The following is a 22,974-nucleotide window of genomic DNA, read 5'->3' on the forward strand; positions in this document are numbered from 1 at the left end:
GGAGAAGTCGAAAGGCGAAGAAAGGAGGCAAAACTGGGCTTCGGCTACTGCCCTAGGGGAACCACCCCTAGCTATCCGGTGCACCGCCACCCTAGTGACAGTGACCGGCTAGGAGGCCGAGAGCAGTGTGTTGCCCTGAGGGCACCACCACTGGTTGTCTAGTGGCACCGCCACCCCTAAGGCAGTGCCCATCTGGACTTGGCCAAGCGCAATAGGAGCCAAAGTGGTCACCAGAAGTGACGGTGTACACCGCCATGGTGAGGACGATGCACCGCCAAGTGTTGTTTGGTGCCACCGCTACTTTTCAACAGAAAGCGAGGGAGCAGGGCTTGGTCACCGCCATGACTAGGGTGGTGCACCGCCCTATTTTTTTAGGGCAAGGGTTTCGTGGGATTGGCCTAGGTGGTCATCGCCACCCCTGTCCAGTGCCCAGGATTGATCCAACTAGTTGTTGAAGTGACCGTTGGAGCGGGGCACTGCCCTATCCAGTCCCAGGCACCAACCTATTCGGTGACCACGTAGAGAAAGGAATCTTTAGAGCAACAGCTCTATTTCATGTGGGGCTTATAAATACCCCTTTGGCCAGTCTTGGGCTGGGAGCTAAGCACCCTTAAGCCTTGGTGGCTTGTGTATGTGTGCTTGGATGTCCTCTAACTCACTTGTGCTTGCAAGAGTGTCATCCGATTGTGATTGAGTGTGATTCTACTGTGTTGCACCGTGAGGTTGCATTGAGTGGCACTAGGTGACCGTGTTGCAAGCCAATGGTGCTTGTTACTCTTGGAGGTTGCCACCTCCTAGATGGCTTGGTGGCTTATGACTCCGTTGAAACATGCGAGAAGATTGTGCGGTGCTCTGGAGAAGGATTTATAAGGGGGATTGTGCTCACCCCATGAGGATCATGAAGAGCAACTCTAGTTGAGCGTGTCATTGAGCTACCCTAACTTTTTGGGTAGGTTCTTGAGGTGCTCGATGTGTGGGCTTGATGGGTGATGCTAATTAGCCATCAAAACACCAAGTGAGCAGTTGATAGAATAGGGACGTAGCTTGGTGGCAACCAAGTGAATCTCAGGAGAAAATCAACGTGTCAACATTGTCTTCATTATCTTCTCGGTGGTTTGCTTTCCATGAAACACAAGCTTGTATTACTTTTATTTATATTGTGCTTGTGTAGTTGCACTTGTGACTAGTTTAGCTTTAGTAGCTTGCTAGTTGCCTTCTTGCTTGTGTAGCATAGAAGTAGCTCCTTTACGTGGCTAATTTGATTTTAGTAACCTTGTTAGTCACATTGCTTAGTTTGTGTAGCTAAGTATTTTGCGCTCTATAATTTGACTTGTGTGGCCTTGTTATTGAGCTTTGCTAGTGAACTTAGGAATTTTGTGCTTTTGCTTACTAGACTGTGTAGTTGCTCTCCCAGTTGCCAAAGTACTAGTGCATAGGTTTGTGTGACCTTGCTCTAGAATTGATTAGGTGAGCTCTAGCTAGTCCAGCACCTTTATTGCCTAATTATGATCTTTATAAGGTGCTTGTGAACTTAGATAGAGGGGTGTAGTCTTGGCTAGACCAATAGTTTTAATTTCGCATTTATTTCGATTAGCTGGCGCGATTAAATTTTAGAAAGGACTATTCACCCCTCCCCCCCCCCTCTAGTCCATCATCTCAACCCTACAACATGTGAAGCCAAATTATGAATATGAGCATTGGCATATGATGCTAAATTTTGAGAGCAATTGGCTAAATAATTAGCATTGTCATAGCCAATTCTCTCATTCATCGGTATGTCTTGTGGTGGAACCACATATTTTGAACTTATAGCCGATGAATAAAGATTTGCATGTTGTATGTTGCTAGTAGCATCAAAACTTAAAGAAATTACAATTGGCATTGGCTCTTGACCATAATATTTATAATCATGATGTGTATTATGAGGAGCATTAACAAAAGTATTAGCCGATGTAACATATCTAGCATCATTATGACTAGCAACATCAACATGAGAGTTCATAAAACTTGTAAAATAACTATTAGAATCATAAGATGGATTTGCAAGCTATGCCTTAGGGTGATTGTAGTAGTTTCGTGATACAACCCCTTGGTACTCCATGATTTAGAACTTGATCGCCTTGCTGAATTTTCCAATAAGCAGCGTAATTTGTTGCAAAATTGCAAACAAGATCACAAGGGGTCAAAACTAGATACGATCGACCTTTTGGGCCAGATGCAACGGTAATGGTGAGCACAAGAAGATAAATCAGTGAGTAGTAGGGCTAGGGCAAGAAGATTCGGCTACAATGTAGAGCCAAAGCAAATTCTTCCCCAGTGAAGTCACCAAAAAGTGTGTTGATGTTGGATGTCCAAATCACACACCGGCAAGGGCATTGGACGCCCAGGCCACCATGGACCGAAGAATGTAGCAAGGATATCACTCTTTCGTGATGAAAAACAGAGAGGTTTACAAGCAAACCACCAAAGGATAACCAACGTGCTTGTGTGACGAAGAACCAGCTAGTTTTCAGGCAAACTAGCAAAAAACCATCGAAGCTCTCGCCCAGGAGGGACCCCGTCAGGGCAAGGACATCGCCAGGTTACCCTAGGTCAGCCAGCAAACCGAGGACACCATCCTTGGTTATGGATCAAGGGATGAACAGCATGGAGATTGGTGAAGAAGGTAAAAGGATTGGAGTAGATTGGTTTGTTTGATGATTGGATAGTTGGAAACTCAATCGACCATGATCCTCTCGTATATATAGAGGGGGTGGTCCTATCCCAGTAGAAAATAGATCCCAAACATAATCTCCAAGTTTCCCACGTCCAAATCCGACTTGGGGGTCAAATCAGCTCGAAAACAGTAGAGAAGTCGGCTTCCACGGGTCCAGGACGCTGTTTCTGGGCTAAAAACAAGGGGAGTCAGCTTAGCCGACTGGGGACTCGGCTAAGCCGACGGGCTACTAGAAATTCCGGGTGAAAAGCTTTCGAAATTCATAATTAATTTATTCGAACTCCAAACGAGGCGATCCATATATGTTTTTCGATCATCTCAACGAGAGGAACGCAATGTGAAGTCCATTCTTGCATTTGAGGAAGTTGGTCTAGTCAGTTTAGCCGATTTAGAGAGTCGGCTAAGCCGACTCTAGCTCCCGAAAAGTCGTTTTCTTCGCCCCAAGCGCCAAATGCAATGATCCAAGCTGACCGTCTTGATGATAGAAACATGATGATGAAGTCCATTATACACTCTGGACAATTTTGGGTGTCAACAGTGTCACAACAAAATGACTACCTCTCTTTCCATAATGTTTATAACTATTTTCCTCTCCTCTAAAAGCATGTACATTTGTGTGGCAATGTCTGACTTAACAAATGTATGTACATTTGAGTTGATATAAAGCATCACTTCACTCTATTGTTTACATTTAAGTTGAATAGCTTAGCTCTACTGAACACTTTGCCACCGTGCATGGGCACGGCGAAGCACGCCTACTTGCCTCATGCGCGTTCAAGAATCCGGGCGCGGCGAAGCGCGCCTACTGACCTAGTGTCTCATATCGCACAAGCACAAAACTATAGGACGACCAATTACCAAGCCATCGTTTATCCAAAAAAACAAACAAACCAAACCATAGTATGGGGAAAAAAAACCAAACCATCGCAATTCAAAAAACATATCACCTGCGCGCGCCGCCCCCCCCCCCCCCCCCCCCCCCCCAAGGCCCCAACATTTCATAAAATAAACTCTCCCGTCCTTCCAGATCTAACAACGACACCCTCAGTGCTTTTCTCCTCCGCCCCCTTGTGTTCTCTCAGAATTCACGAATCAATCCCCGCCGATCCCCTTCCCATGAGGCTTTTCCCGCCAGGATGGCCTCCGGTCCAGGAAGGGCCCCAGGCGGCATCCGAATCCGGGAACCGGGCGATAGGCACCGCGATGAGTCCAACACCGCCGCCGCAGCTGCAGCTGCAGAGGCGCCTCCACCCGCTTCGCCCTCCAACGTTCCCCAAGAACGGCCCCATGGTCCATCGGGAGCCCAAGGCGGGAGCCCCTCTGCGGCCGCCGCCGCCGCACGGAAGGGGAAGGGGGTCTTGGCTCCATCCCCGTTACCTTCCCCGACGCGCTCCGAGTCCGAGGGCGCCAGCTCCCCGGCATCGTTCGACATCGTCTCCGACAAGGGAGCCGGAGAGTCGAGCTCCTCCAACACGGTAGCGGATGGCGACAGGAGGTTGGGGGTGTCGTGGAAGGACCCGCTGGTGGAGTCGACGATGGAGGTGCCGAAGGTGACGAGGGCTATGGATGTGAAGTCGGCGTTCGACAACTTGTCGCTGGAGCAGCAATGGGCCCTGGCGGAGGAGATGGAAATGCAACAGTGGCAACTTGTAAGGTTTCTTGGATCTTTGGAGCGCATTCTTGAGTCGAAACTGCTTTCTTGTGATTTGGGAGCTGGAATCCTATCGTTCTTGTGGGTTACTGGGGACGATTTAGGGTACCGGAAGCAAGAAATTGTGCGGCGTCCTATTGTAGGTGCAGAATCCGTGGGGAAATTTGTCTTTCTGTTTTTCAACGATCTTGCAGCAGTTTAGATGCTTGCATTTTATCTTGATTGTGATTGCATGTTTTACAATTTACTATTGAATTCGTATAAATATTGGGATCATGTTTTGATGAGCGATTCCTTTCTCATTTTTGTATGTTGGTGGTTGCTGCTCCATTGTTTGAATATCTGGCTTTGATGTTAATTCTGTGTAGGCGCAGCAGAATCTCTCTGGAGCAAATTCAAAGGTGGCATGGCAAACGTGGTATGTCCTGAATATTCCTTTGTTTCTTACTTGTGATTGGTGGCTAGTGTGGGCATTCTTGTGCCAACTTCTGTGTTTGACATGTGGTATTGGGATCTCTGTGCTTTTGTTTGCTCATATGAGATCTTGAGATGACTAAGTGTAAGTATGGCAACAAATCTTGTTAAAAATGGTGTAGCATAGCATCCAAGACTAGAGATGAAAGTATTGGAAAATGTTACGGAAACTCAGTTATTGGCAATTGTTATGGAAACTTGGTTTCTGTTTTTGCCTAGATTAGATGGTTCCGGATCACTTATAAGTCCAATTGTGATAAGATGTATGGTATTCTGTGAAAAGTAATGTTGTCGTCGTCATGCGTTGAATTTTTTTAAAATGTGAGAGGTAGCTGTTTCCATTGATTTTATTATTTGGTTTTCACTGTGATGGTTTATTATTCACTGTACTGTAAAATACTGATATAATGAAGGCTTTAGTGTTGGTAAGAAATCCTGAAGCCAAATGTGCAGGGGTTTAGCATTGATGGATGGCCTAATAGGAGATGTTACTATAATATTGGAAGCAAAGACAATACATAGGTCCTTTGATATTTCCGTACTATTATTTTAACAAGCTCTGTTATCTTTTCCATTATTTCCTTGTATATTTGACCTTGGTGTTAATTCATTGGTGCTAATTCTTGCAAAAAAATGTGAAATTTTAACCCATTTTCTATGGAAATAGTTTTTGGAGAGGATAGGAAGGCAAATGTACAACTACAATCCAGAATCTACAGTAATCATACCCCATGTGAATCATCAGGTTTGACTCCATATACTATTTATGTGCCTTTTTCTAATTGATACAGTCAGATTGTGATGGGACCTTATCAGCCTTAATTTCTTATTTCACTGAATAACAACCACTAAATATCAGCTGAGAAACAAGTAGTATAGTCATTTTCTTACGCCCTGTTCGTTTGGACTTGTTTGGCTGATAAGCCATGGCTGAAAGTACTGTTGGCTGATTTGGTGTGAGAGAAAAGGCTGAAAAAGTACGGCTTATAAGCCAAACAAGCCCAAGCGAACAGGGCATTAAAATGTGGAAACCTGAAAAGCATAACTAACATACCAATCCATTTTTAGTTCTGCTGCTCTCTGGTTCAGATCATTATGGTTTGAATTCCTTTGCGCTTGTGTTTCATGCAGACAATTCCTACGACCGGGATCATTGAGCATTACAACCTCATCGAAATGGGTGCTGGACAAGGAGAAATATTTCATTCAAATGCACTGAACCTTCGTCGTGCCTATTCTGAATTTAGGCCAGTGCATGGAGATGGAGAGTGTTTCTACAGGAGCTTCATATTTTCCTACCTCGTAAGTGTCCTCCTTTTTCCTTAGAACAAGCTTCATGTTTAGGGGGTTAACACCCTAGTTTGTGCAACTGTAAAACAGGAGCAAGTTCTTGATAGGCAGGATACACACGAGGAACACCGTCTTCTTGCTGCTGTTAGAGGAGTGGCTAGGCATCATGCACGCCTTGGTTGGACCTCTGAATTTTCCTGGAGATACAAAGTAAGCTCACACCTTATCCACATTTGGCATTTCTGAGATAAACATGCTTGAGGGATGATTTTCTTCAAGTTACATCAAGTTGCAATCACAAATGTTTTCTTTGGTGCTTCTCTATCAAAAACATTTTCTTTCTTAAGTACTTATCTTGTAATCGGTGTACTCTGTCTGAAGGTTCTCAGACAAGTGTTATCATGATCATACTTGTTCATACCTTTGTTATAAATGGTCGGTATTGTGTAAGCATTATTGCAGTATATAGTAATAATAATCTGATTCTTTCAGGCATTTAAGACACTGATAAAGAAAGTAATGAGATGGAAAAGACACAACAGATGGAAGAATGTACCAACAACCGACAGGTTTCTGATATATTTGATTTTCTGTGATTCCATCGATGTGTTGCTGGCAATGCATTTTCAGTATTTTATTGAACATGTGTCATTTTCCAGCTACCACAAACAGAAACTTCTCAAGTTCTTCAGCAGTTATGGCAGGACAGACAACAGTGAGTGAAACACCCCTCTTGAACCAAGCATTCCTTCCTCCACTTCGTCCTAATACATTGTTCCAATACATTTTGTTGGTCAGTTTTTGCTTTCCTCAGATTGGTAGCAGCTATCTGGATATGTTCACACAGTGAAGAGTTTGAACCACGTATACCTGAGCTTAATGAATATGGCACTCTCAGAGAAGTAAGTATCTTTGTCGCTTTCCCTTGGACCCTTGCATTATTTAGTTCTGAACTGCCAATAATGCATCCGTTCCAGAAAATCTAAGACTCATTCTGCCTGCTCTTCTCTCTTTAAAAACAGTGGTGCCTTCACGAAGTTATCAGGTATAAGGTTTTCACAGATCATGTTCAGATGACAGCATTAGTCACCGCTCTTGGGGTGCCACTGCGAGTGGAGTACCTCTTACAAGGAGATGGTCAAGACCTCTACACTCGCGGCCTGGAGGATTCCCAAGACGATACGCGAAGAAGTACATGTTGGCCTAATCATCGTCGTCAACTACCCCATGCTCATGTAGTCCCCCATGTGACCGTGCTCTACACAAACATTCACTATGACATCATCTACCCCCGCGATGGTCATGTTCCTTCTATTGTTGAGAGCTGTAGTCACCAGACTGCGCAGGTACAGGGGCCAACTGCTGAGAGTTCAGGTCAACAAATTGCCCAGAGAGATAGCTGCAGTGGTGAGAGTTCAAGTCAACAAATTGCCCAGAGAGGCAGAGAGATAGCTGCAGTGGTGAGAGTTCAAGTCAACATATTGCCCTGGAGGAGATCTCCACTGGTGAGAATCCAGATCAACATGTAGGGCTAAAGTTAACTTCTACTGGTGCCCATGAGTATGATGAGCATAAGAGCATTGCTGAGTGAAGCAATGGGTAGAGAATTAGGCATACACTGATGAGATAGATAATATTCTGGACTTTTTTTCTTACGTTGGTACAAGCTGCTGGTGCAAATTGGATGATCAGTCGGTCAGTTAATCTGATATATTGATTCATTTGCGAATTGTTATCATATCTCTGAAATATCCTCATAATATTTTGGTGTATATAGAAGGAAAATCGTTCTTGTGCATTCTCTTACGGTTATTCTTTCTGACGAGCTTGCATTTTCTATCTCATTTGTAAATCTTTTTTCTGTATTCTCTAGCTATCAGCTTATGATGTCGTCTGCCTGAACTTGTATGGCAACCTCAGAATCTCAGTTGTCGTTTGGCCTGATGAGATGATAACAGAACACAAATATTAGATGAACTTGTATGGTTCTGATGAAAGATACTTGCCTTGCATGAACTTATTGGTGCAGTATTCATTCATATATAATCAGTGCGAAACAAAATAGCTAGCATGTCCCGCCCATGTTGCTCTGCATCCAGGCCATCGCAGCCAGAACCAAAAGGCAGAGGAAGAGGGGTCGTTAAGTTGATAAAACTTTCACTGAAATTTTTAAAATTCTACTTAACAAATTAGATGTTTGGGTAGCAGGAACGAGGTCACCACGTGTGCCTCCTTTGCCCCTATCACCATAGAACAAGCAACTCTAACCGTATCCACCATATATATGATGTTAAAAATAACAAGAGAAAACTTTGCAGAAAAACAACTGGACAGGTGCAAGTTCCGGCTTTGGTATATTAAATGACAATACAATTAAGAGACTAACATGTTTTGATGATATATGATCATGTGTTTACTCCCATGATGATTTATGTATATGGACTTGTGAGAAGAAAATGTCATTCAAATGAGATAAATCCAAAAGATTCAATGATTAGGTGACAAGCAAAGTTTAAAAATTAATTAAAAGAAGACATGAATCAAGATAAGTTTGTCTCACATGAATGGCTAGCTTGTCCATCAAATCAGGAGCATTGGTATTTGGGGTTCAAATTTGGTCAAATGATTGGTCCTAACAAGATGTGTTATAAATAATCAAATGACAAGTATAGAGTGACTCAATATGGCTAGGGAGGACCTCTGCCATACCTTTTTCTTCTTCATCTTCTCCTCTTTCTGGGTTTTTTTCCTATGTCTTTACTATAAATTGAGCCATGGAGCTTTATTGGTATAGTTGTGCCACACCTCAATTTATATCCGTCCTCTACCACTGTATAGAGTTGAAAAGAGAGAAGAGACACCATATGTATTTCCCTGGCCTCATTAGTTGGAAGCTCATTTACAAGATGGTTGGATAATTAAGATTATATCACCTAGCAAATGAATGAAAATTGTAGCTTATGCATAATCATCGTTATTGATGATTTGCATAAATTGGATATAGGAAAAATGGATTTCAAGTTGATGTTGTTGATGATACAAAATAGGGGTGAATGGTTAAATCAAGCTATGTCTTTAAGGTACAAAACGAAGGTAAAGGGCAAGCAATGGCTTGAGAACCAACGAACCAATGCAAGGCTAGGTGCAGAAGCAAGTACATGTGCTAACTCCGAGGAACTAATCAATCCATGATGAGCCATGCAGTGTGAAGTAGCAAGTAATTGTTGAATCATATGTTGTGGTGACTTATACGGATGAAAGTGAAGTCTTGATCACATGGTGTGCAAGTCATTAGTTCAAGGGAGATTTACCCACATGCGAAGTTGAAAGCCCTCAGGTTCAGATTGACCATGTGGTGGCATCGATTGAACATATAGAAAGCTCAAGAGACGACTTATTGTATATCTTTGATTGTAGTGGCATCGATTGAATATATAGAAGCTCAAGAGGCGACTTATATATTGTATATCTTTGATTGAGCATATGTATGTATTACTATTAAGAGGGGGTGCAACATTGGTCAAAATACAAGGTCTAAAGTGCTCAAGGAAAACTTGGTGAAAAGCCAATAGAAACACTAACATGATAAAGAACAAAACATACAATACTTTTAGGAGAGTATGCAAGAACACAGAGTATGTACATAACTTAAATCTAGTTTCTCCTCTGATATAACAGCAGGAAAATCATCCAAGAACCAAACTGCCCAAATCCCTCGTGCCCCCCATTACCGTATCTCCTCCAGGGTACCGACCATTACGGCCTTTATAAATTTATAAATATCCCCCCATCATCTCTACCATTAACAACGACGCCCTCCACGTATTTCCCCTCCGCCCCCTCGCTCTCCCAGATTTCGCGAAGCAGACCCTCCGCACCCCCTTCCCTTCAGGCTTTTCTTCCCGCCACGATGGCCTCCGGTTCAGGAAAGAACCCAGACGACAACGAAACCAAAGAACCGGTCGATTCGCTGCGCCAGCGCGAGGAGTCCAACGCCGCCGCCCTCCGCTCCGCGGTTAGAGATCATCGAAGAAGAGGAAGAGGTCCATGGGCCACCGGAAGCCGGAGGCCAGAACCCCTCCGCCGCCACCGCCACAGCTGCGGCGGCCGAGCAGAAGGGCGAGGAGACCGTGTCTCTTTTCTGGGCGGCCTGGGGCTCCGCTGGCGGCAAGCCCCCTGTTCCTCCACGCCCTCCCTCCTTCTCGAGAGTGGGCCCTCCCTCCTTCTCGAGAGCCGGAGGTCCGAGCGCCGCGTTCGATTTGAAGAACGTGTTCGATGAACTGATGCTGGAGTGCCAGAGGGAGAGGAGCGGGGAAACGGACCAGAAAGCCGAGGCTGAGGGAACGCCGAGGCAACAGAATGAGCAGGTGTTGTTTCCTGGATATTTCGACTACGTTCTTGAGCGATTCCTGTTTGCTTGTGATTTGGCCTTTGGGATATCGAATCCTGCCGTTCTTGGGGATCTTGGGGGAGGATTTTGGATACTGGAGTCTGGACCTAAGAAATTGTACGGCATCCTAGAGTAGGGGTGGAATCCTTCGGCAGATGTTGGGGGGCCAATTTCTCTTTCTTGGTTTCTTAGAGTGGCAAGCCAACGATCTTGCAGAGACTTCTGTAGGTGCATGTTCTTGCGCTGTTATGATCGATATTTCTGTTCAGTTTGATGTCATGCTTTCATTTCACCGTCAAATGTCAGGGCCAATCTCTATGTTTATTTGAGATAGCATAAACCAATGTAGTTTCTTTAGATCATTGGCGGATTACATGCATTGCTGGTTTTAGCCCTTGCATGGCTGATTTCTTGCCTAAAGCATAATCATATTTTGAATAGCTGAGAAGAGACTCGATAAGTGTCGATTTTGTTATCACTGCTCCCTTGTTTGAATATTTGACTTTCGACGTTAATTTTGGAACAGGTGGACTCACCAGCACTTTGGCCCAAAAAAGGCAAGAAACCGCTCTGGAGAAAGGAACAATATGACCTGAATATTTCTTACATCTTTGGTTGTGATTGGTAACTGGTGTGAGCACTCTTGTGCCAATTTTTGTGTTTGAGATGGATGTTCAGTCTTTGTTCTCTCCATGCTTATATGAAATATTGAGATCATAAAATTTATTCTGGCAGGAGATCATGTTCAAATGGGTGTAGCATAGAGATGAAAGCAATGGCAAATGTTATAGTTTCTGTTCTGCCAAGATTAGATGATTCTTGATTACTATTGTGATCTGATATGGAATTTCAAGGGGAAAAACAATGCTGTTGTGATGTTTTCATAATTTTAAAAACTGTAAAAAGTGTTATTGCTTACACTGATATTATTAACGGTCAGTATTTATGTCTTACTCTTCATCGTACCACAAATTGTCCTTGTTGACGTGTTTCCAAGGAATTCTGAAGATAAACATACAGGTATCTGATGTTGATGAATGGTCTAATAATTGAAGTTATTATATGATTAGCAAAAGAGACAATTGTCAGATACATAAGATCTTGGATATTTCTGTAGTAATATTTTAAAAAGTTCCATTGCCTTCTTCATTGTTTCCTTCTGTGAACTATTGGATTGATCTTGGCATTAATTATTTACAATTGCTTCTTATTCTGGCAAAAATTGTGGAATTTTTAACCCATTTTATGTGGAATAGTTTTTGGACAGGATAGGAATCTCCAACCGAAATTACACAATACCTCATGTGAGCTACCAGGTTTGACTCCATACACTGTTTACGTGCCTCTTCTAATTGATATTATTGGTTTGTGATGGGACCTTAATCGGCTTTGAGTTTGTATTGAATTCAAGAAATGCAGTATATGTTCTTTCTTTCTTTATTCGTCGAACAAATCAATATCAGCAAAAACATTGCATTTATTAGTGGCTTAAGGTTTTCTTATAATGTGGAAACCTGAAAACTTAACAAATTATAATCCCATATTAGAACTGCTGCTTCCTGGTTCAGATCATTTTGATTTGAATTCCTTTGCTCTTGTTTTTGTGCAGAAACTCCACATAACCGAGCTCATTAGGCATTACAATCTCCTTGAAATGGTTGCTGGACAAGGAGTGTTATTTCATTCACATGCTCTGAACCTTCGCAATGCCTATTCTGAATTTAGGCCAGTGCATGGAGATGGAGAGTGTTTCTACCGGAGCTTCATATTTTCCTACCTCGTAAGTGTCCTCCCTTTTCCTTTGATAAGATTTACGTTTTGTGGTTAACACCCTAGTATGCGCCACTCTAAAACAGGAGCAAGTCCTTCATAGGCAGGATACACATGAGGAACACCGTCTTCTTGCTGCTATTAAAGGAGTGGCTAGGCAACATGCACGCCTTGGGTGGGCCTCCGAATTTTCCAGGAGCCACAAAGTAAGCTCACCTCCAAGTTTACCATTTCTGAGATAAACATGTTTAATTAATAGATCATTTCTTCAACTAACATCAAGGTGCAAGCATCTGGCATCTCACTTTCCTTTTTTTTTCTTTTATCGTTTGCAGGATATGCACCATTGTTTCACTGTAGTGGCATAGGGGCATGCCATCACAACATTACAACCTGTTGACATGGGTTCAAATTTGATTTTATTTGAAACATAACAATCTAATGCTAATAAAAAATACATGTTCACATAAGTTCACTTTCACAGAACAGCAATAATGAGATATCATTGTAGAGAGATAAAAGAGATCATGCTTCTTCCTTACACCAAGATAATGCGCCCATGCTGCTTTGTGTGGTCATCTGATCAAATTACTAATGTTTTGTTTCTCCTACTTGCTTATAAAATATTTTCTTTCTCAACTACTATCTTATAGTTGTTGTTTACTGGTAGAAGCTGCGCAGGCAAATCTTATGTTGCTTATATCTTTTCGTACCTTGTTATAATAGTCAGTGTGTAAGCCTTATTGCAAGAAAATATAGTGATTATCTGATTCATTTAGGCATTTAAGAAGCTGATAAAGAAAGTAATGAGATGGAAGACACACGGACGGTGGAACCATGTACCAACAATTGACAGGTTTCTAATATGTTTCTTCCCAGCAATTCCATCATAGTGTTGCTGCCAATGCATTTCACATGATGTATTGAGTATGTGCCATTTTTCAGCTACCGCATAGGGAAACTTCTTGAGTTCTTCAACGATTATAAGGGGACAGACGACAGTGAGTAATACACCCCCCTGAACCAAGCTACCCTTCCTCCACTTGTATCCTAATTCCTAGTTCATCTTTAACACATTTTGTTGGTCAGTTTTTGCTTTCCTCAGATTGGTAGCAGCTATCTGGATATGCTCGCACAGAGAAGAGTTTGTACCACTTATACCTGAGCTCAATGAAGGTATCACTCTCACCGAAGTAAGTATCACCGCCAGTTTACCTTGGGTTCTTGGATTACTTAGTTCTGAACCACCCAGTGCATCTTTTTCCAGAAAACATGACACTCATTCTATCCTCACACCTTTCTTTATTGAAAACAGTGGTGCTTTCAAGAAGTTATCCAGCGTAGGGTCTTTACAGATCATATTCAGATAACAGCACTAGTCAGGGCGCTTCGGGTGCCTCTGCGAGTGGAGTACCTCTTTCAAGAAGCTGGTCAAGACCTCTACATTGGCCAAGATCCCCAAGATGATATGCCAAGAAGCACGTGTTGGCCTCGTCATCATCATCAAGTACCCCCTGATCATGAAGTTCCCCGTGTGACCGTGCTACACACGCAGGAGCACTATGACATCATACACCCATACCATCCTGATGGTCCTGTGACTTCTGGTGAGAGCTCTGGTCAGCGGTCTGACAAGACAGAGAGCCAGGCCGCTAAGAGTCCAAGTCAACACCAGACGGGTAGCTGCAGTGGTGAGACATCAAATCAACAGATTCACCGGGTAGAGGGCTCCACCTCCACTGGTGAGAAATCAGAATCAGATTAACACACTGCGGAGCTGGAAAGTTAGGTTCGTCTCTGACCATGAGTATGATGAGCATTTGTTGAGAGAAGCTATAGATCGAGAATTATGCATACACTGACGAGAGATAGATAGGCATATACTTCTGGATTCTTTATCCTGTTGGCACAAACTGCTGGCGCCAATAGGATTGTGGATGATCAGTAGTTGCTCCTCCTTTGTCTCTGACAGGGCTGAAATCTTTGTTCTGTAGCTCGATTAAAGTCTCGACTTGGTACATTGATTTTGATTCTTTTTGTGAATTGTGATCACGTTTTCTTAACTAGGTTCCTGTGGTAACTTTGCCTCATAATCATTTGGTATGTGTACAGACTAAATCTTTCTTGTGCATTTTCCTTTTTGTGATTAGTTCTGTTCTGAGTTCTGACGAGCTTGCATTTGTTAGTTCTTTTTTTATTCACTTTGTAATTATTTTTCTATCCTCTCTAGCTATCAGCCTATCATTGTGTTTTCTGGTGAATTTGTATGACAACCTCAGATGTTTGGTTGGTAAACTGTAGTTGCAGTCAGTTCCTATGATGTCACAGCCTCAGCCTTTTTGGCATTTTTTGGTATGCTTGCGAGTGGTGCTGACTGCTGAGGACGCCGGGTAACTTTCGGCAGCTCCTGTATGCTGGGTCTTTTCAGCTTTCCTGACAGGGCCTTATCTTATATCACCAACCCTATTTTCCAGGACAAATATATATGTTTTCAAAAGTTGAAGCAAAATATTCAAAGAGATATTGATTGACAAATTTAAGGGTATTGACTGCACTCAACCTTAAACGACACGCTTTCGGCTTTTCTAACCAAGGAGCGTCCGATATGCGAGTCATGTGTCCACTTTGGCATTCTTCCTCTTTTTCTCTTGAACTTTTCTAACTTTGGTCAAATTGGAAATACAACAATACCACAATATCAAAGTATTTTTTACTAAATTCACCACAAAATATATAATGATTTTGCATTTATTTAAACTAGTAAAATTTAGTCTAAGTTGAATAAGTTTGACTTGGAGCAAGATTAAAATGGTATATAATTTGATTTGACTTAGAACAAAATTAAAGTGATAATTCGTATATTTCAAATTATAAGATGTTTTGGCACTTGTATATACATTGTTTTAATACGTATTTAGACATAGTGTATATCTAAGTGCATAATAAAAACTACGTATCTAATAAGCCAAAATGTCTTATAATTTTAGAATGAATGGAGTATATAATCTAAAAAGACAGGGTACGATCAGATGTATTGTTAAAATAAATAGAGATTCTTGTGTCACTTTCTACTTATCACAATATAAAACGCTCGTGTACATACATGTACACTTACCTTCTATACATATATCTACACACATGCTATTTTATGAGCACTTATGTGAGACTGGATTGTGAGGTTTTGATATTGACGAGTCACTATATACACCTCCCTATGGATAGCACGCACTTCCTGCTACTATAAGAATTTATGAAATATTGAGCTCGGCAAAAGTCCAGATACACCTTAATCAGCTTGTTCAGTTGGCTGGTTCGTATCGTTGCTGGTTCGTGAAAAAGTACTGCTGGCTGATTTGTGTAAGAGAAAAATACTGTTCCGGCTGGAAATTTACGATCGTTTACAACAAGCCACAGTCAAATGAACAGGCTGAATGTACCGAAGTTAGAGCAAATTAGAGGATAACACATTTGCCTTGTAAGGTGTATGGATATATGCCACAAGGATGCATACACAATGAAATTTTAGATATAATCACTATTTCTATAAAAATGTACATTTATACTCTCTAATCTCTATGTAGCTTCGTTGATTGCCTCAACCTTTGATTACAAGCTGTAGTATCTGAACTCACGTACTAACTCACACCACACGCATACACCCTAACATACTCACACACACCCCTAGTGCGCAAACTAGACCTACAACCTATATCTAAGGCTAAGAGAACATGGCTAAAAGATATGACAGTGGTAGCACATCCGTGCGAGGCAACTGAAATTATTAAGGAAAACACTATTCCCGACGAGACACCCGTACTCACACACACTCCTAGTGTGCAAGCTAGACCTACAGCCTATATCTAAGGCTAAAAAAATATAGCAGTGGTGACATATCTGTGCGAGGCAACTGAAATTATTACACTATTTCCGGTGAGACAGCGGTGCCGGTACTAGGCATCGAACCCGAACGACTGGCCTGCACAACCGCAGCGCACAAACATCTTTGATAAAACTGAGTCAGGCTGTGTTTAGTTCCCGAAAAGTTTCCCATAAAGTGATATAGCAGTCACTACATCGAATCTTGTGATACGTACATGGAGCATTAAATATAGACGAAAAAAAACTAATTGCACAGTTTGGTTGGAAATCGCGAGACGAACGTTTTGAGCCTAATTAGTCTATGATTAAATACTAATTATCAAATAAAAACGAAAGTACTACGATAGCCAAATTTCTAAATTTAGCGAACTAAACACGCACTCAGTACATATCCAGAAGAACATTATCCTTGTCCTTCTCGATACTTGACCATTCGTTAAATAAGTAAATAAGGCAGTACACTGTGTGTAGTGGCACTGTCCAAAGAGACCAGTGGCGTACCCGCCTACTCACGTGCGCTCTCTGTGAGATTGTGACTGTCTCTAGCGGCGGCGGCGCCGACGCCAGGTGCCCACGGCCAGGCCTTCATCTTCGGCGCCTTCGCCGGCGACGAGCACCACCAGGTACGCCCACCCCTTCTCTCCCGTTCCTTCTGTACGAACCCGAGCACCCAAACCCTAGCCTAAGCTGTTTGTATTCGGATCTTATCTGATCTGATCCAATCACTAGTGTAATATACACATGTTATGCCTACAATTCGATCTGATCTGATCCAATCACAAGTGTAATATGCACATGTTATGCCTACAATTCGATTCTCTGTTTTTTAACAAAAATTATCGGGTGTACGCCCGTCCTGGAATACAGGACATCATGACTTATAAAACTTGTACTGAAATATAAGACATTCTATGTGGTGCCTATATGCTCAGATTGGTCAAAGTTTGTTAAAAAGGAAACCATAATTTGACGAGAAACTATTTAATTGGATTTAATCCATGAGTAGGGCAAAATTGCACGTTCACGAAAAAAAAAATCCATGAGTAGGCCATTTGATTAGTCCCTTAAGTTGTCTTACATTTTTGGAATGCATTGTATTACAGGATGAAGGAAGTATATGTGTACACGGTACACCCATGTTCTTTACTGGGTCAGCCCTGAATCCCATGTTCCATTGTCTGATTTGCAGGTACACATGTTATGGCCGGCCTGATCAGGTTGTGTGCCAGTCTGAGGAGTTTGCCGTCAGTTCCTCGGTCGTCGTTCGCTCGGACACCTCCGGCTTTACAAGTGGCGGCTTGGTTTCCAAGCCCGCTATTTCATTCTGCTAACATTCGTGAGAGCCGTGCTTTACTGGTAGCAGCACTGGATGTATCCAAGGATGGGTCCTCGGCAGTTCTGGCGAATAGCCAGCCTCCCAAAGGTTCTTTAATTTTCTTATTGGAAGCCTTCTAGAGGCTGTTTAGGTCAGTCTACCAAGCGGCTGATCAATGTCCATGTCAGAGTCCTTGACTGCGCTGTAAGTTGGGAGTAACTTGCACATTGCTTGCCTGCATGTTTACAGGGGTTATTGAGACATTGCGCAATGCTGATGCAGTATGTTTCGACGTCGATAGCACCGTCATCCTGGATGAGGGTATTGACGAGCTTGCTGATTTCTGTGGGGCAGGGAAAGCTGTTGCTGAATGGACATCAAAGTAAATGTTCCGTTGTGTAAATTGGTTCATCTGGACTGTGGATTTTGCGGGAAGAACTAACCATGGCTTAATATTCTTAGAGCCATGACTGGGACTGTTCCATTTGAGGAGGCGCTGTCAGCCAGGCTGTCTTTAATCAAGCCATCTCTCTCCCAGGTGGAGGAGTGCCTGAAGAAGAGGCCACCAAGGTAACCTCGCCTATTCTAAACTTCATGTTAATATATATAGTAGCTGGTATTTTGGTGTCCTTGGTTTCCATCCTTTTTTTTAGGTAACCTCGCCTTATTCTAAACCTCATGTTAATCTATATGGTAGCTGGTATTTTAGTGTCCTTGGTTTCCATCCTTTTTTAACTATTTGGATTCAGCACCACTGCTATTTACCTTTTGGAAATAATGGGTATGGGTGTTTATCCCTTGTCTGTTCCCCCCTTATATGTAACTCTGTATAGAACAGAAAGTGCTTAGTAATGATAATTGATTGACCGGGTTTCTCTTTTCACAGCAAGAAAAAAAATGTGTAGTTATATTTAAAATCTGTACAGACAACTACATCATTATCGTTTTGGCAAGTTTGCCTTATGCCTTTCGTAGCAGTGCTCTAAGATTTCTTTAAATACAGTATAAAACAAAGAGAGAAATCACTCAGCATTGTTTTCCCCGCACTGCAACAGAATTAAGCACTGTGTTTCAACTTACAAACAAGGATTGTTCATTTTCTTGGTCCAATTTAAAGGATTATCAATAGCACTGCTTTTTTTGTTTGCAGGATTTCTCCTGGAATGGCTGATTTGGTTAAGAAGCTAAAAGCTAATAATATTGATGTATTCCTTGTGTCAGGAGGCTTCCGACAAATGATCAAGGTAGGTCCTGTAATATCATACCATGGTTCATTTCGGCTGTCTCATACTCAAATTTGTATGTTCGTTATATTCCAGTTGTTGGAGCAAACTAAAAGGTACAATTTATTTTAACTACACTTTAGTTCAGTTGTAAATTTGCTTAATATATACAGTGCGAAAGTGGTTGCTCACATATATATAATGGGTTATCATTTATTGGCTCAAAATCATCACTTAAATGTTTTCCTTGTTTCCAGCCTGTGGCACTTGAGCTTGGTATTCCTCCTGAAAACATCATTGCAAACCATCTGCTCTTTGGCACTTCGGGGGAGTACGCTGGATTTGATCCCACAGAGCCCACTTCACGCAGTGGGGGTAAAGCAAAAGCAGTGCTGCAAATAAAACAGGTCTAGTTAAACTGTATATCTTTTGGTTGCACTCTTTACTTCTGACCATTGTGCTGACCTTTCTTTGTGTTCAGGACCATGGCTACAAGGCAGTCGTTATGATTGGTGATGGCGCAGCTGATCTTGAGGTATATGACTGCATAACGCCTTTGAAACTTCTATCCTGAATTCCTGACAATAGATATGCACAAGGATGATATGTCTTATTGGGTAAAGGGCAGTTATCGATACTGACTTGATTTTTGTAATGATATGGTCATGCTTCCTGGCTGATTTGATTGTTGAGTCATGCAAACCTTTCTCACTGTTTGTGTTCCACTCAAATCTTGTAACTTTGTTTCTCTTGTTCATGTAGCATGAGATAGAAATAATAGGTGACTGAACTTCAGCAAAAATATAATTTAGCATGATGTAACAAAGAGTGGGTCAAAGAGTTTGTTTTGCTTAAGGCCTGTTGAAAGAAATTGGTTTAAGGCTATTGACATATCGCTGTTATTCTTTAGTTAGTGAATAGTTCAGAGAGATATAACTGAGTGTATGCAGTGCAGCTTAATGGTACCAGACTTTTCTGATATATCAGTATATAGCAATTTAACAATAATGCTGTAGCACAATAAAATGTTATACAGCTAGATTAATTAGCCCATGTCTTTGCAGGCTCGGCAACCTGGCGGGGCAGACTTGCTTGTTCATCTGTTATGCCGGTGTTCAAATGAGGGAGCCAGTCGCAGTAGAAGCCGACTGGGTGGTTTTTTATTTTCAAGAGCTGATCACCAAGTTGTCATAATGATTACTTACGTGATTTCTGAATCTTGCATTGCACATTTGAAGCTGAAGATTTAACTAGCAATTCTTGGACTTCAGTGAATTATCTGGTTGTAAAGTATTTCTTTTTATTTTTTCCACTTTATTTCATGATCCTGATCCACAAATTTTGGAGGTGGTGTTCTAAGCAATTGTTGAGTATGTGTGTAATGAATTCCATCACAGTTAAGTGCTGAATTGCACCTTTGTTTTTGCAAGCATTGTGGACTTGTATGTCGGCCCCGTTCGACTCGCTGAAACTTGGCTGAAAAATACTGTTCTGGCTGAAATGTTGTGAGAGAAAAATACTATTCCGGATGAAAAAAAAAAAGCCAAACAAGCCGGATTTAAGGTAAGCCGAACGGGGAATTTTGACATACTGTGCCTGTTGCTATTTGAAGCCTTCATTGGTTCTCATGTACTCTACGTCTCAGCTACATTTCTGTTAGGAAGCAAATTATAGACTTTTGAAATTAATTCCTTCAGGACAGCAACTACTTACAAACAAGTTGTAAGCTTTTGTGCAACCGTTATTTAGTAAGTTCATGTTGACCAGTAGACTGTATTGGTTAATTTCCATGAAGACTTGTTCATGTGTATCTCTATAATTTCAAATTTGGTCGTGTCTTCAGTATCCTTGTGTGAGCGGGGAGTACTTGACTCTTCTTATAAATTTGACTTGTGCTGCTTGTCCTTGTGTTTTGTTCATCAGAACATGGGTTAAAGGGTTCTTAATACTAATGCATGGTCTAGCTGCTTTAGTTCTGTTGACGCTTGAAATTTGGCTCATATGTCCATGCATCTGTTACCTGCACAAATGGATGGACCATTTCAGGTTAAAAAGGATGAAGCAACTTAAGGACTGCATTTTTTTAGAATACTTGAGGACTGCATTTGCTTACAAACAACGCACAGCACCCATGGACTTAAACAAACATGGGAAGAGTATCAAAGTGCAGTAACTCTTGATGATCCATCAACACGAGTCACAGTTAGCGGCGCCACAGAAGCAAACACGTCAAGAGTCAAGAGTTGGATGCGACGAACACCGCTGCAATGCCAGCATTTCATTCTCTGAAGCCAAATGGTTATTGCAAGAACCACCAGAACCATGGAATGGCATATGATCCTATGAGCATAGGTCGTTAGTTCAGCTTTCTGATCAAAGTATCAATGGACAATCAAGGCACCTGTAAGCCTCGTCAAGGCAGAGGCAGGGGCACATAGGCAAAGGCCAAAGTGCAACCTTCCAGATAAGCCTCCTTTAACCTTTTAAGTATGGCCAAGAGGAACGTACAACCAATTCAATATTTACAGGGTGTATTTACATAGAATTTGCTAAGCTAGACGCCTTGACCACCTGTATTTTCATAATACCATATGGGAAAGTTGTTAATTCAAGATGTAGAGGATTATGTTGTCTCCTTAAACCCCATTTTTTGCACTGAATTACAATGTGTGTGTGTGTGTGTGTGTGTGGGGGGGGGGGGGGGGGGGGGGGGGGGGGGGGGGGTCATTTAAGAGCAACTAAAAAAACATAGCGTGAAAAAAGAATGGTAGTTCACATCCATATTTATCCAACTTGTTAGCCCGTGAGCATGTGAAAAGTCAGGCTGAAAAGTACTGTTGGCTGATTTGTTGTACCATTGCTGATAAGTTCAAGCGAACAGGGATAGGTGCCTAGCTTCGGTGATTTTCCTGGAGCATTACTGTCATGAACTGCATATTACAGCCTAACCGAGAGAGGGGAACGGGAAGAAACCTATTGTCAGATCATCCTTGGCTATGAGGTGAAACCTACTGTTCAGCTGCTAGTCTTTACAGTGCTGCTGACGATGAATGTCACAAAACACCGTACTAACAGTGAAAATATGCAGCTGCATGGCTGTCTGAAAAAGCAGCCCGAACAGGCTGGGTTAAGGTAAATACTGATGGTGCTTTCGAGCAAGAGTCAAGGTGAGTAGGGATTAGCGTGATCATCAGGGATGATATTGGACATGTCGTTGCCACGAACGCAGAAGGGGTTGAGCTTTGGCTTACAGGAGGGATTGGGCTTAGCAAGTTAGCAGAAGACTACGCAAGGCAATTGTGAAGCCGGACTACATATAACTCATACGCGCTCAAAACTCATACAACAGAGATCCCGTCTTATGTATCTGTTGAAGGGGTGTCGCGAGCTTAGTGAGCGTTGTCGGAGGTGAAATTCTAGAGTATATAGGGAGAGGACAAAATAAGGTCGCTGATGAGCTGCAAATGGCAAAACATACATCTAGTGACGGAGCTTGGTGACTAATATAGAAGGGGGCCAAGATAAACTCAAAAGGTACGGAGATTGAGGGGCCATGTCCTCTTTGGCCTAGCTGAAGCTCAGCCCCTGCATACTCAATATTGCAATTCTATTCCTCGGTGATAAATAAAGTTCTCTCTTTGACGATCGCAAAAAAGAGAGGATAAAATAGTATTGTGAAAGTTTTTTTTTTTTTTGTTGAAACTAGTATTGTGAAAGTTTTGCCCCGAGGCGTGGTCAAATATGGTAAAACAGGAGTATATTAGGAACAATAGAGAATTACCCTCGGTTATGGGTCCATTGGCAGCCAGACGAACAGACCCATCACGTGGAGAAAGCAAACAGTCAAACACTTATATTCTACTATACTCTTGAAAGGATTTGAACAAGGATAACGCACTCAAAGAGCTTGTATTCATGCTTACATAGTGAGCAACCAAGCATAACAGACGCGTTGATATAGATAAATAACCTTGTGAGACGAAAGCCACAAAATAGATAGACATCAAAACTCATAGTATATATAGATGGAGATGTACATAAGGTTGGTAAATACGGCGACAGTGCCCTGAAAACAAGACCGGGGTTGATCCAGACGCAAATGCGCCTTGTTCCGGTTAATAAAATCGAGCCCCTCTGCACACAATTTAAGAGAAGCCCTCGACTCAAAATGCAACACAGGTGAAGGCACAAGAGAAGGTTCCAAAAGAAAATGCAGGCAAAACTCTTCTTCTCCACACACACCACCACTAAAAAACTGATGACTCA

At 42.1% G+C, this 22,974-nt stretch overlaps 1 protein-coding gene and 2 pseudogenes across 1 annotated transcript; all 3 read left to right on the forward strand.

The window, feature by feature from the left end:
- Positions 1–3,852: 3,852 nt before the first annotated feature.
- Positions 3,853–7,868, forward strand: LOC136465646 (uncharacterized). Its single transcript, XM_066464299.1, has 9 exons — positions 3,853–4,510; positions 4,736–4,785; positions 5,509–5,586; positions 5,973–6,143; positions 6,222–6,341; positions 6,624–6,700; positions 6,791–6,846; positions 6,930–7,033; positions 7,154–7,868. Exons 1-9 carry the CDS (start codon positions 3,853–3,855, stop codon positions 7,658–7,660), a joined length of 1,821 nt encoding a protein of 606 aa, XP_066320396.1. The 3' UTR covers positions 7,661–7,868.
- A 2,173-nt stretch (positions 7,869–10,041) lies between these two features.
- On the forward strand, positions 10,042–13,482 carry LOC136463417 (uncharacterized; annotated as a pseudogene).
- Positions 13,483–16,620: 3,138 nt separating this feature from the next.
- On the forward strand, positions 16,621–19,983 carry LOC136463418 (phosphoserine phosphatase, chloroplastic-like; annotated as a pseudogene).
- The last annotated feature ends 2,991 nt before the right edge of the window (positions 19,984–22,974 follow it).

This window comes from Miscanthus floridulus, chromosome 7 (assembly GCF_019320115.1).
Source record: "Miscanthus floridulus cultivar M001 chromosome 7, ASM1932011v1, whole genome shotgun sequence".
Lineage (NCBI taxonomy): Eukaryota > Viridiplantae > Streptophyta > Magnoliopsida > Poales > Poaceae > Miscanthus > Miscanthus floridulus.

Excerpts from the sequence above, each read along its gene's own strand:
- LOC136465646 (XM_066464299.1), top strand. The coding sequence starts at position 3,853 with ATGGCCTCCGGTCCAGGAAGGGCCCCAGGCGGCATCCGAATCCGGGAA. Across the intron at positions 4,511-4,735 it reads TGTGCGGCGTCCTATTGTAG|GCGCAGCAGAATCTCTCTGG; the intron begins GTGCAGAATCCG and ends AATTCTGTGTAG. Across the intron at positions 4,786-5,508 it reads AAGGTGGCATGGCAAACGTG|TTTTTGGAGAGGATAGGAAG; the intron begins GTATGTCCTGAA and ends CTATGGAAATAG.